At 42.4% G+C, this 13,197-nt stretch overlaps 1 protein-coding gene across 1 annotated transcript in view; it reads left to right on the plus strand.

Moving 5' to 3' along the window:
* Nucleotides 1–13,197, plus strand: part of CPSF2 (cleavage and polyadenylation specific factor 2) — a 22,163-nt gene that overhangs the window by 2,540 nt on the left and 6,426 nt on the right. Inside the window, exons 4-10 of the mRNA XM_015427196.1 lie at nucleotides 1,825–1,954; nucleotides 6,008–6,123; nucleotides 7,013–7,200; nucleotides 8,059–8,349; nucleotides 9,220–9,320; nucleotides 9,786–9,986; nucleotides 10,589–10,741. Of these exons, the coding sequence (XP_015282682.1) occupies nucleotides 1,825–1,954; nucleotides 6,008–6,123; nucleotides 7,013–7,200; nucleotides 8,059–8,349; nucleotides 9,220–9,320; nucleotides 9,786–9,986; nucleotides 10,589–10,741 (1,180 nt within the window). The remainder of the gene's footprint in view (nucleotides 1–1,824; nucleotides 1,955–6,007; nucleotides 6,124–7,012; nucleotides 7,201–8,058; nucleotides 8,350–9,219; nucleotides 9,321–9,785; nucleotides 9,987–10,588; nucleotides 10,742–13,197) is intronic.

The following is a 13,197-nucleotide window of genomic DNA, read 5'->3' on the forward strand; positions in this document are numbered from 1 at the left end:
ACCGGAAGCGGGGCGGCCAGAAGCGGGGGGCGGGGCTTCGTCATGTGCCCCGCCCCCTGTACCTCACCCGGGGGAACTGCGATCCCCCGCGATCCCCCCGAAATGACCTCTGATCATGTATATTACATGCTCTGCAGTTGCTTCTTTTTTATTTTTTATAATTTTTTATTAAGAAAAGACATAATGAGACAACCATGAAGACAGGAAAAACAAAAACAAATATTACAAGACAAATCTAACACAAACATGTAACTTTGAGAATAAACATAACCCATTACAAGTACTACCAGCTTAACTTTGCTGTAAAAGCCTACCTTCTTAGTGATTAACCGTAGCACTAAAACTCAAAAAGTAAAGCAGTGACGATTGATCCTGAAAAGACTTAAATGAGCACTACCAGTGTATGTAAGAGGAGTAATCATGTTTAAAATCGTATCCAGGGAATGTATGACGCTTTGGACGGAAGAATGTCCTTTTCTGACATAAAATTGAGAACCCTTGACCAAATTGCAACAAATGGTGTGTAGGACCTTGACGTTTCAACATTAGTATTCTGAGTGATTTGTGTCAGTTTTTCTAAAATAAATTGGTCCCAGATTTTTCTCTGCAGTCACTTCTATATGGGCTAAGATGCACTGTCTCTGTGTGTATTTGACAATACACCTATTTTTATTATTACACCTATAGTACTTTTATACTTTGATTTTATAGGGGTTTGTATCTTTTTCCTTTCATAATGCAGACATCATGGCAAAACATAATTAATACAGACTATTGTTGCAAACTCACTTCAAACCATACTTTTGCAGCCAGTTCCAAACAATGGTATTTCATTTCAAACATCATACCAGGCCCGTAGCTATTGTGGGGCCGTTGGGGTGACGCCACCTCCCAAATCTGCCCTGCCCCCTGAATCTTCCCTGACCTTTGAATTTTGGCCACTTGCCTGTTATTTGTTTTAGTAAAGCTGTGCCAGGCCCGCAGCGCAATTTCATGTACGTGCTCTGCTCCTCCTTCTGGGCTACCAGTGCATTTCCTGATTAGTTGGCTGGCACCCGCAGCTCAGCAGAGCTCCGCCTTCCCTGCAACTTGGATGAAAACTTGGATGGAAAACACTGTTTTCCCACAGTCTGAATCCCATGGAGGCGAGTGAACAGGAGCAGGTGGGGAAGGAGCGCGTGCTGGCTCTGCCCCCAGCACATGCAAAGGGACTGGCTGCTGGTCGGGAGGGCAGCGGTGAGAGTGGCTGGTTTTTTGATGCCCAGCTGAGAGAGCGGGCAAGCTAGCAGCGGGGAAGGAGCACCATGGAGTTGGGTCGGACTCATGGCAGCCCCGTGGTGTTTTTAAGGCAAGAGACTGCTTGCCATTGCCTTCGGCTGCATAGCAGTTCTGGTCTTCCATAGTGGATGCCTGTGCTGACCCTGCTTAGCTTACTGGCTCGAGCAGGCAATTAAATCCATCAGTTTAATTTAATTTAGCTAATTATAATTAAGCGTGTTTCAGCCAATTGTCCTTCCTCAGTAGTCAAACAATGGTCTATCTTTGGGATTGATGTATGACTTTATTCTGAATTGAGGCTATTACTTGGGCTTATATTTGTTTGTATTGAATTTGTAATCAATATGTGTATATTTTCATACATATGATAATATTTATGCTTCAATTTTAGACACAGAACCATTGGGTCTTTATATTCTGAGTTAGTTAATCTTTTGGTTCTTAATTCAGTAACTCTGGCTGGCATTCGTGCACTGCTTATCTTGCTTTGAGGTTGCTGGACTGTGTTGACTTTATGATTCTGAAATACTGATCTTACCCTCTTAGGGAAAGGGCACGGCTTATCCATCACACCATTGCCGGCAGGCCACATGATCGGAGGCACAATCTGGAAAATTGTTAAAGATGGAGAAGAAGAGATTGTTTATGCCGTTGACTTCAACCACAAGAGGGAGATGTATGTACACTGTTGGCTTTGGCGTTTCTGATTTCTTCGGCCCTGTAGTTAATACAGTCTTGCCATTTAGTCCACTGATGTTATTTTTCAATACACATACACATATAATCATAAGCACACCATCATGGACTTGGGAGTGTGTGGGACAACTCATTTCCGTTCGACAAAAGCTTCCTGTCTGGTTGTGTAGAGGTGATTCTTATTTGGCACAGGTTTATTTTATTGTATTTATTAGTGCAGTTTTATCCTGACCTTCCTCCAAGGAGCTTGCTCAGGGTGGTGTACATGATTCTCCTTTCCGTGGTTTATCCTCACAACCACCCTGTGAGGTAGGTTTAGATTAAGCATGTGAGACTGCCCCAAGGTCAGCCACTGAGCTTCAATGGCAGAGTGAGGATTTGAACCTAGAGTGACAAACCTAAAAACTGCCACCATTCAGTGGGTCCTTGCACATGGCAAAGTTTTTTGTACAATGGGTAGAATTGGGTATATGAGTGTATAGAAACAGCTGCCCCACATAATAGATTGCAAGCAGTGTTTGGAAACTTGGGGTTTAAGAAGCATGAGATATGACTGTTGAGGGTGGGGGTGCATTGAGATGGTCTGGAGTGCAGCATGCAATTCTTCACTCTCCAGTCAGTATTGCTTACGCAAACTGTGTGCCTTAAATGACAGGTAAATCAACTAAGCACCAGTTTCCTTAAATGTCATGCTGAAAAAAACCCCTGTCATCTTGATGGAGGAGGGGAAAGTGGTCCTCTACTTAAGAACGTATTGTATTTTAGATGTTCTTGAAATAAATCAGCATCTTTCTAAATCACAGCAGTAGATACCTAAATTGGTATGGAGACATTTGCTTGATGCTTATGAAAAAATGGTAGATTGTTGAAATTTATTTATAGGAAGATGTGGTGTTCTAAAATTTGCTTGTTTGGGATTTTATTGCAGTGCTATTTTTGAGTTTAGGAATGTTCACAGCTGATCTTACAAAAAGGCAGCTAGTCTTCCTGGTATCACACTTCTATCCTGATACATATTCTAAAGATGAAACATGATGGAACCTGATATTTGCCATATTTTCAGAGGGTGACTTTTGCAACACAGATGGAAAAGGAAACTATAAAAGGCTGGTGGGTGGAGGGATTGGAGAAATTTGAGGAGGGTTTTTTTAAAAAACATCACTTATGAATATGGGGTTCAATCCAGCCACATTTTTGCTGGCAATAGTGAATTAGTCCCTGACTTCCTGTTCCTCAAAACAGTGCCCTGCAACCATTGAAAAGCTGGTGCTGGGCGAGAGTAGTTGGACCTCTATGGATAAAAAGCCAGAGGAGTCAGACAGCTTTAAATGAAGTGGCTACTAGCCATGGTGATTAAAGGGAACCTCCACATTCAGAGGCACTAAACCTCTGAATCTCAGTGCCAGGAGGCAATGTCAGGGGAAGGCTTCAGCCTCTATGCTCTGTTGTTGGCCTCCGGAGGAACTGGTTGGCCACTTTGTGAGAAAGACCGCTGGACAAGAGGGAGCTTGGTCTAATCCAGCAGGGCTCATATTATTTTATGTTGTTATGAGTTGGTGGCAGCAATGTATAGAGGAACTGGGCAAGACTACCCCTCTCCTTTCTTTCGTCAGCAGAATGTTGGCTGGATCCAACTCATTTTGTCTTTCATTGTGATTAAATGCTTTGAAGTGAGGTTTTAAAAAGATTTTAACTTTGTTTTACTGCCTCAAAATGCTTAGTAGTAACAAAGGATTGGATCTGTGGATCCATTTCTCTAACAGCAGTGTTTTCTCCAGCATAAGGAGCCTGTTACTGATGCAAATGATACAACCTTAGATAAAATAATCTAAACCATTAGGTAGTTAGGGATACTTAGACATGTGCAATTGTCAGATCCTCTTGCCTGCCTGCTCAAGAAAAGGTCTAATATACGGAAAGAGTAGAGAAGGGACAGAGCCTGTGTGTTACTGTGGTTAGAGTGTCGTAGCCTGCCCCGCAGTAAAAAGCCCAGTAGCACCTTTAAGACTTTATTGTAGCATAAGCTTTCGAGAAACACAGCTCTTTTTGTCAGATGCAACAACAGACTAACAAACTAACACGGCTAACTCCCCTGGACCATAGCCCGCCCAGATTCAGATCCCTGGTCAGCCATAAAGCAAACTGGGTGACGTGCCAGTCATTCTCTCTCAGGTGGACCTACCTCATGGGGTTGTTAGGGAATAAAAGGTGTGAGGGGAACTCCATGTATGCCATGCTGAGCTCCTTGGAGGAAGGTCAGGATAAAAATAGATAGGCTTAGAAATTGATTCTAATTAGAAGGGGAGCTTGCTATGTAGTATTCTGAAGAATATACTGTTTGTTGTTTAAGTGATAACGATGTGTCTATTAGATGGCTAATTTTGTCCACAGCTGCTATGACACTGTCTACAATCTGATGTCATATCATAAAAACATAAGAGAAGCCAGTGTTGGATCAGGCCAATGGTCCATCCAGTCCAACACTCTGTCACAACAGTGGCCAAAAATACCAGATGCCATCAGGAGATCCAGCAGTGGGGCCAGGACACTAGAAGCCCTCCCACTGTTCCCACCCTCCCCCAAGCACCAAGAATACAGAGCATCACTCGCCCCAGACTGAGAGTTCCTATCTATACCATGTGGCGAACAGCCACTAATGGATCTCTGCTCTGTAAAACATACAGAGTAGAGATCCATTAGCGGCTGTTCTAATTCCCTCTTGAAGCCGCCCATGCTTGTAGCCGCCACCACCTCCTGACTAAGTTTGTATGCGCTGAATCCATCCTCTTGCTGTGCTCAAGCACATGCCTCCTTCTTCCCACACAATGTGACAAAGGAGGAGTCCTGGTTTAAAGCTAACTCTGGTTAACCCAAAACGTGCCTCAACTGCAGTTCATTCTCTGTCCCTAACTAGAATTCTGATTTAATCTCAGACAAAGGTTTAGAACCCCTAGAGCTCTGAGGTAATCCTGGATTAAACCCTGGTTTAGAATCCCAGTTTGTGCCTGGAAACCTAACCCCAGTTTGTTTGTTTGTTTGTTTGTTTTATTGATTGATATTTATATCCCGCCCTACCCAGCAAACGGGCTCAGGGCAGCTTACATCACGTCAAACAATTAGAGAATTTGTTGTCGAAGGCTTTCACAACTGAAGTTCATTAGCTGTTGTAGATTTTCTGGGTTGTATGGCCGTGGTCTTGGCATTGTAGGACCTGACATTTCGCCAGTAGCTGTGACTGGCATCCTCAGAGGTATAACACAGAAAGACGGAGTACTCTCCAGAGAGTACTCCATCTTACTGTGTTATACCTCTGAGGATGCTAGTCACATCTACTGGTGAAACATCAGGTCCTACAATGCCAAAACCATGGCCATACAACCCGGAAAAATCTACAACAGCTAATCAGACAATTCCATACAACATAAAATCAATTAAAACATTAATTCCAACAAAGTTAAAATTTAAATGACTAATTTAAAATACCTAACTGGCAGGTCAGCGGTTAGTTACATTTCAGTGTACACTAAGTTGAGCCACACACCTGCATTTGTATGCCACAGGTAACTACAGGAAGCTTTAAACCAGTGCTCTTATCATGCTCTGCATTAGAAAGGAGACACAAGTCCAGCCGGACCCTAGGTTTGTGCTTTGTAAATAATAGTGTGTTGGAGGGTTCCACAAACAGTGTGTGTTCTCAGATGCAGTTCTTAAAACTCCCCCCCCCTCCTCTTATGGTGTCTTGTTCTGGAAGTTCCAATAGCTTTTTTGAGGGCTTAAGGGGCGGAAGGCAGTAAAACACAGCTTGCATGACTTCACTCCATTAATCTTGGATCCAACTCAATAAAAATAACTGCTGTGTCAGAAGTGAATATGGGAAGCTGGCCTGTGGTGAAATTGATCAATATGTTCTAGCGCAAGCATATGTGTTACTTAAACAGACAACTTCTATTACAGATTGTCATTCTACTCCCCCCCCCCCCTTTGTTCAAATTAGTCAGGGCATTGAAAGAGTTTGGTCTAACTTCTTTTTCAGCCACTTGAACGGATGCTCCTTGGAAATGTTAAGCAGGCCCTCCTTGCTTATCACAGATTCTTTTAATGCTACTTACGTACAGCCAAGGCGGAAGCAAAGAGATGAACAACTGCTGAGTATGTATTTTTGCCATTTCAGCTAGAGTACCGATAATGGGAAAATATCCGTTTGTAATAGAATTTTAAATCCGAGCTTCTGTGTAGTGCACATGGAATACATGAAAATGAGCAGGCAGCTTGCTTTCTTGTTGGGATCGTGAGTCCAGTCCCTTCACCCCACCCTGGCTGAACAGTTATCCAGAAAATGAAGAGCTTAAGATGTTTACAGCTATAATCTGAAGATGCATGGTCCGGTTGCGCCTTTTAAAAAAGAAAATCATTATTCATTCTCTTTAGCAAAATCAGTACAACATGGCAAACAGCTATATTGCCATTTAAGTACTTGGATGGAGATTTTTAAAATTTGTTTTTTCAGATGTTATTATCTGAAAGAGTGCCTCTTCCCATATGAACGCCTCATTAAAATCAACTGCTTCAAGTCCCATCTTTTCAAGAGAGATCAATCTGGAGACATTATCAGGGTCTTCTCTATTGTGACCCCAGTGCTATGAAGCGTCTTACATAGGGGAACCTGGTTTAAGCCATCCCTGCAGGCACATAAAGAGGCTGTAAAAAATCTTCCTTTTGAGACTGGGGGAATAAGTTAGTATTTTTCTGTATGTGGAATTGGGAATAACTTTGCCCCCCTTTTTATATATGAAATGTTAAAGGCTCATGCTGTTTTGTATGCTAGGGGGTTGGAATGGTAGTGATATAAATTAGTTAATATCAGTCTTGGAAGCTGAATGCTAGTGCATTAAATGCCTGCAGTTTGCATAAGAAACAGAACTTCAACCTTTATCTCATAGGTTTCTCCTCTGTGTATGGGAGGAAAAACTTTTTTGTTACTTATGATTCAATAACTACTATTTAGTTAATATGCTTGTGCTTGCTTTCATGTCTCCAGCAAATGTCTTGGAAACCCTGAGAGGTGATGGAAATGTCCTCATAGCTGTGGACACTGCAGGCAGAGTTTTGGAACTCGCCCAACTGCTTGATCAAATATGGAGGACAAAAGATGCAGGTTTAGGAGTCTACTCGTTAGCACTTTTGAATAACGTCAGCTACAATGTTGTGGAGTTTTCAAAATCTCAGGTTTGTTTTGACAGTATGATGCTTGGCTTATTGAGCTAACTTGTTTCCAGTTGTGGCATTTTACAGGGAGGCAACTGGAATGGTGCAGGGAGAGTTTACATTCTCTCAGTACCCTTACATTAGGTAACAAAATCCACATTGGAAAGTAGTCAGTAGTGTATGTGGGACAATTCCCCTATATTACTTAATTTGCTATCCTCTGTTCATAAAGGAAGGACCGATAGTTTAGTGGGATGTACATACAGTTCACATTTTTTATGGCATGCCATGCCGTAGTTTACTGATTACATTTTCCCCCTAATTCTGTAATCCTGGTCCTGTTGCATTGCTTATTGGATGTCTTGGGCTATCGGTTTGAATTGTTTTTTTATATTTTGTAAGCCACCTTGAGTCTCGGCAAGAAACGAGGATGATAAATGAAGTAAATAAATAAATGCAGAAGATCCTGGGTTTGGTTGTCAGCATCTCCAGGTAAAAGGATCTCATGTAGCTAGGCTAAGGAAAGCCTCTTCTCAACACCTTGAAGAACCACTTTCAGCTGAAATAGACAGTACTAGGAGGATAGTAGGCCAGTGGTTTAGTTCACATGTTTGGCAATCTTCATATGTTCCCGAGCGGTATTTATGCATTGTCTTAAAATTGTTTTTAAAATTTTATGTAAGCCGCCCTGAGCCTGCTTTGGTGGGGGGAGGGTTAGAGTTATAAATCCAATAAATAAATAAATGCATTGTATGTAGAGATACCAACAGAGGGTGATTTCTGTATTAGGATTTACTTTGCCAGGAAGATGTAGTAACTGAGTAATTATGAAGGAGTTGGATTACCTGCTATTTCCCCCCCCCCCTTTCTCCCCTGCAGGTGGAATGGATGAGTGACAAATTGATGAGATGCTTTGAAGATAAGAGGAACAATCCATTTCAATTCCGTCACCTCTCTCTCTGCCATGGGCTTTCTGATTTAGCTCGAATTCCTAGTCCCAAAGTTGTCCTTGCCAGCCAGCCAGATCTCGACTGTGGATTTTCAAGAGACCTATTTATACAGTGGTGCCAGGATCCCAAAAATTCAATTATTTTGACATATAGAACCACTCCTGGAACACTAGCACGCTTCTTGATAGATAATCCCTCTGAAAAAGTGATAGACATAGAGGTAAGAATGTGCTAGAAATCAGTAAAGGCTTTATTATTGAAGTACGTGTCATTAAGTTTCACAATAACTGTAGTAAAAATGTAGAAGAGATATGTTACTGCTGAAGCTATGCCCAGCTCTATTCCAACAATAAATAGTGAACCTACAGTTCCCCTCGTCTTATTTTAAGGGCTTGGAATGAACTTGGTAAAATAGCATTTTGATAAGAGAGTCCTAATGAAGAAATGTTAATCATTACATTTATAACAGTTAAAATTACCTTTGGAACTTGGGTGAGGTTACTAACATTTTGAAGTGTAATAGCACTGAGAGAAGCAGCATAAGCAAAACGTAACAATTAAATCTTGCATTCCACTGTATATCTTTGCTGTAATGCAAAGGTAAATGCTCTACCTTCATCCCATTCTCTGCTTTGAACCCAAGATTCCCCAAAGAATATGATGTTTCAGTAAATGCTAGGGAGCCACAAGCTATTTTTACTTCCTAGTATGAATGCCTGTGTTGTGGACACATTTGCAATTCATGCCTCTTACAAGCATCCATTATATTTTATGTATAGTCCTAAGTATTCACATGTCCGTGTAAATGTACTCCTTGAAACAGCTTCCCAGATTCCCAAATCTTATCACAATGAATAAGGATACTTATTTTAATGCAAAGTATGAATATAGAAATTTCATTTCATATATAAACTATTAAAAGTATTACAAAATCAATCATCAAATTTGTGGCCTCGTGGATATCCTTCGGTGTTTCTACCCGAGCATACAATTCTGATCATGAGTTTGAAAACTCTGAGAGTTCATTGTAAACCCTGAGCATGTGAGTTGCTGCTCATATCTTTTTCATAGGCATGTGTTTTTCTTTTAGCTGAGGAAAAGGGTCAAACTGGAAGGAAAAGAACTCGAGGAGTACCTGGAGAAAGAGAAACAAAAGAAAGAGGCAGCTAAAAAATTGGAGCAGTCCAAGGAGTGAGTACTTCTCTGCCTTCCGGCCAGAGTAAATACATCTAGAAATGGTTCAAAATGTTGGTGAAAGTTAGGCTATTTTTGCTGTCATGCTAGTAGTCATCTGATTACTCCTACTTCTTGATAGGTTGGATGGCACTAAGTTTTTCAGCCAGTTTAATTCTTGAATTTGTAGCAACTGCTTCTAACAATATGCAATTAATAAACGCCTTCAGAAAATGACAGCAATGTTGACATGTAGTGTGGGCTGCTGTTTTGCTGGTTACTTTCAAAAAATATCCTATGTACGGTGTAGAATTTTAGTCCTGGTGAATATTTGTGAGCTCCCAGTACCGCAGCATTGCTGAAGCTAAATGGTGGTGGTCGTGACTGGTGCCCAGATAGGAGACCCACGGCGGCCACTCTGAGCTTGTTAAAGAAAGAGTAGGCAAGAAGTGTAACTGTATCTGTTTTGGGCTCCCGTTGTAGAGCAGATATTGATTCCAGTGATGAGAGTGATGCAGAGGAGGACATTGATCAGCCGTCTCTTCATAAAACTAAACATGATCTGATGATGAAAGGTGAAGGTAACCGGAAAGGAAGCTTCTTCAAGCAGGCCAAAAAGTCTTATCCGATGTTCCCAGCTCCAGAAGAGAGAATTAAATGGGATGAATATGGAGAGATTATCAAGTATGTGGGTTCCAAGAAAAAGGACTCTGTGTGTGTGCGTGTGTAAATTTCTGCAGACACAGGATGTGTACTTGTTTTAAATATAAAGAAACCTAACAGATGGGTACCTTATGAAACATATTAAGGATTAGGAGCAGGTGTGAAATTTAAAAGCTCATCTTAAATGTATAGCATATCATCGATCCAGGGCTCTTTGGACTTTTTTGTTTTAGTTAGGCTGCAGTCTAGTGCAGTTATTTATACATGTTATAACAATGCATTAGGTAGTAGCCATTGTTCAGCTATCTTAGTCAATATGTCACTTCTAAAGGAAACAAAGTATTGTGTCTTCATTAAAAAGACCACAAAGAGTGCCTGCCCTTTAGAAGTATGCCTCAGTTCCAGCAAAAGCTTCTCTACCTTGTATCAAACCTAGACAGGCTGTATTTGCAAAACCCATTTGTGGTTTTCTTGGTTTGGACCAATGCTCTTTTTTGAGATTTGATGGAGTTACTCTTGACGGTTCTGCAAATCTAATGGTTTTATTTATGCATATGGCCTTGTTTCACCATCTCGTTTCTTGAGGTCCCCCTAATTTAGTAATAATCTTCCTCTTTGTTTAGACCGGAGGATTTCCTTGTTCCAGAACTCCAGGCAACAGAAGAAGAGAAGAACAAACTGGAATCTGGGCTCACAAATGGAGAAGAGCCTATGGATCAGGATTTAGCAGATGTTCCCACCAAGTGCATTTCAGCAACGGAATCGATGGAAATAAAGTGAGTATTGTCACAGACAGAAGGCTGCCTCGCCCCGAAGGGAAAAGCAGCCACTCACTTGAGCCGATGGGAGGGCTACTCCAGCATCCAGGGGAATCGGATGTTGAAGGGAAACACGGCAGGAGTTCAGCTGAGTTCTGCCTCAGGGAGAGAGCAGTGAGAGCTCCAGTCTGGCTCAGGAAAAGAGCAGACAGAGTGAAGGGGAGCTCTGCTTGGTAATGTGGCAGCGTGGTTTGGCTCTACTTCTGAGAGAAAATAAGAGTACCCAGTTGCTAGGCCTGTCTCTGAGCAGACCTTGTGCCATTTAGTCTAACTCTTGAGAAATGGCAGGCTGGTGTGGGTGGAATCCTGTGTGTGTGTGTGTGTGTGAGGATCCAACCTAGTGGTTTGTCAGTAAAAGCCTGTTCATGCTTGAAAGTATGGATGAAACTGCTCTCTAAATTAATGTGCCTCAGCCAAGTTTCTCTTTCATCTATTTGGAGTCCTGTGTGGCTGACCTGTTCATGGAAACCATTCTGTAAATAAACAAATCTTTATTGTTAATATACAGTTCCTGCTTCAGTGGGTTCCATATTCTACATGTGTACCACAAAACTTGCCTCACAGAGTGAACCCAAAGCTCATACACTCGCTGCCTTTGGAACACCTGGTATCTGAGGGGAAGGTTTATAGTTTAAAATAAACCTGGTTCCCCCAAAACTATAGGAGGCTGTGTGGGTCCCCTCAGTTGATAGAAACAGCCTGTCACAAGTATGTTCAGATTCGTTGCATCTGGAAAGCCATGTTTTTATTTATATAGGCAAGTATGCAATACAGTCACCATTTCAGAGTTGACCAGAATATTTTTTATTTAAATGATTTTATATCTTGCACTCACACTAAAAACTTAGTCCTTTTTAAAACAAGCATTTTTTTAAATGTACACATACAATAAAATACAAACAATTACTAACAAAGTGTTAAAAACCATATGCAAGACAGCCATCAGCAAATGCACAATGAAATTCTGAATATTCTCCAGAATTTCCTTTAAAAAGCAGGAGGCAAGAAATCTTTCTGATAATATCATTATTAGAAGGTTAATCAATGAGGAGGAGGAGGAGAAGAGATTGGATTTATACCCTGTCCTTCGCTTGGAGTCTCAGTGGCTTACAATCTCCTTTCCCTTCCCCTCCCCACAACAGACACCCTGTGAGGTAGGTGGGGCTGAGAAAGCTCTTTTGAGGACTGCCCCTGAGAGAACAGCTCTGAGGGAACTTGTGACTGACCCAAGGTCACGCCAGCAGCTGCATGTGGAGGACTGGACAATCAAACCTGGTTCTCCCAGATTAGAGTCCATGCTCTTAACCACTCTCATAGATGAGGGGACCACCCTATTTCGCTACAGACAACAATAAATCAAGAAAATGATTTTGAGAAAAAGATACATTTTGGTGCCAGAAACTCAAAATTCTTAGCACAAGGTGAATGAATGGACACAATATTATAATGAATTGTGATACAGAGGATTGGATTGAAACTAAATTGGCAATTTCTGTCATTTTCCTCTTTGTGCTGCAGACCCGCACCATATAATTCCTTAGGGTTCCCTGTCCCCCCCAAGGAGCAGCATTTTGTCGAGATCTGTGGGCTGCAGTGGGAGGAGGGAGGCAGGAAAGTTCCATACCACCATTAGAAAATTTAGTTGGGGCCAACCCATTGTATTTTATTTGTATATTTGGGAGCGGTGGTGCAGACGGTAGAACGTCTGCATTAACAACCATGAACAGCCATTGTGGCTGTTCGAGAATCCACCGCGGCCGGGGTGAGCACCCGGTCCCAGTCCCAGCTTCCGCCCACCCAGCGGGTCGAAAGCAGTTAACAGCTACACGAGTAGACTAATGGGTACCTACCCTTAGAAGGGCAGGGGCACCCTCCTCCGACGAGGAGCATGGAGATGGCACAGACGGCGGTAATGGCAATGGCGGCGACGGAGCATCTGGCGGTGGAAGTGGATGACGATGCAGCGGCTGCAGCACTGACAGAGCGATCCCTGGCGGCGAGCAGACCATTGTGCGACCAACGGCAACGAAGGCGAGAGACTGGGAGGTGCCCGATGACACGCAACGCTGGCCGCGGCGGAGCCTGACCGGACAGAGCCAGAGCCAGGAAGCAAGCGTGAAATTGTGCGCCTGCGCGGTCCCACCAATCAACAGTCGCCTAGGGAAAATGCTAAGAGAGATCGCCGGGAAGAAACAGCCACGCCGGAGCAACAACGAGGCCCTCCAACTAGGGTGCCGGTAGGCTCCCCCACCCCTATCATGTGTGGCCCAAGTTAGGGACGAAGGGTTACTAGAACCACTACATATGTAAACCGCCCAGAGACCCCTAGGGGTTAGGGCGGTATAGCAAAGTTGAAAGTTAAATAAATAAATTAAAAAGTTAAATAAATAATTCCTACCATTGAATTCACATTT

Source organism: Gekko japonicus, unplaced genomic scaffold, assembly GCF_001447785.1.
Source record: "Gekko japonicus isolate JY-2015 unplaced genomic scaffold, Gekko_japonicus_V1.1 scaffold256, whole genome shotgun sequence".
Lineage (NCBI taxonomy): Eukaryota > Metazoa > Chordata > Lepidosauria > Squamata > Gekkonidae > Gekko > Gekko japonicus.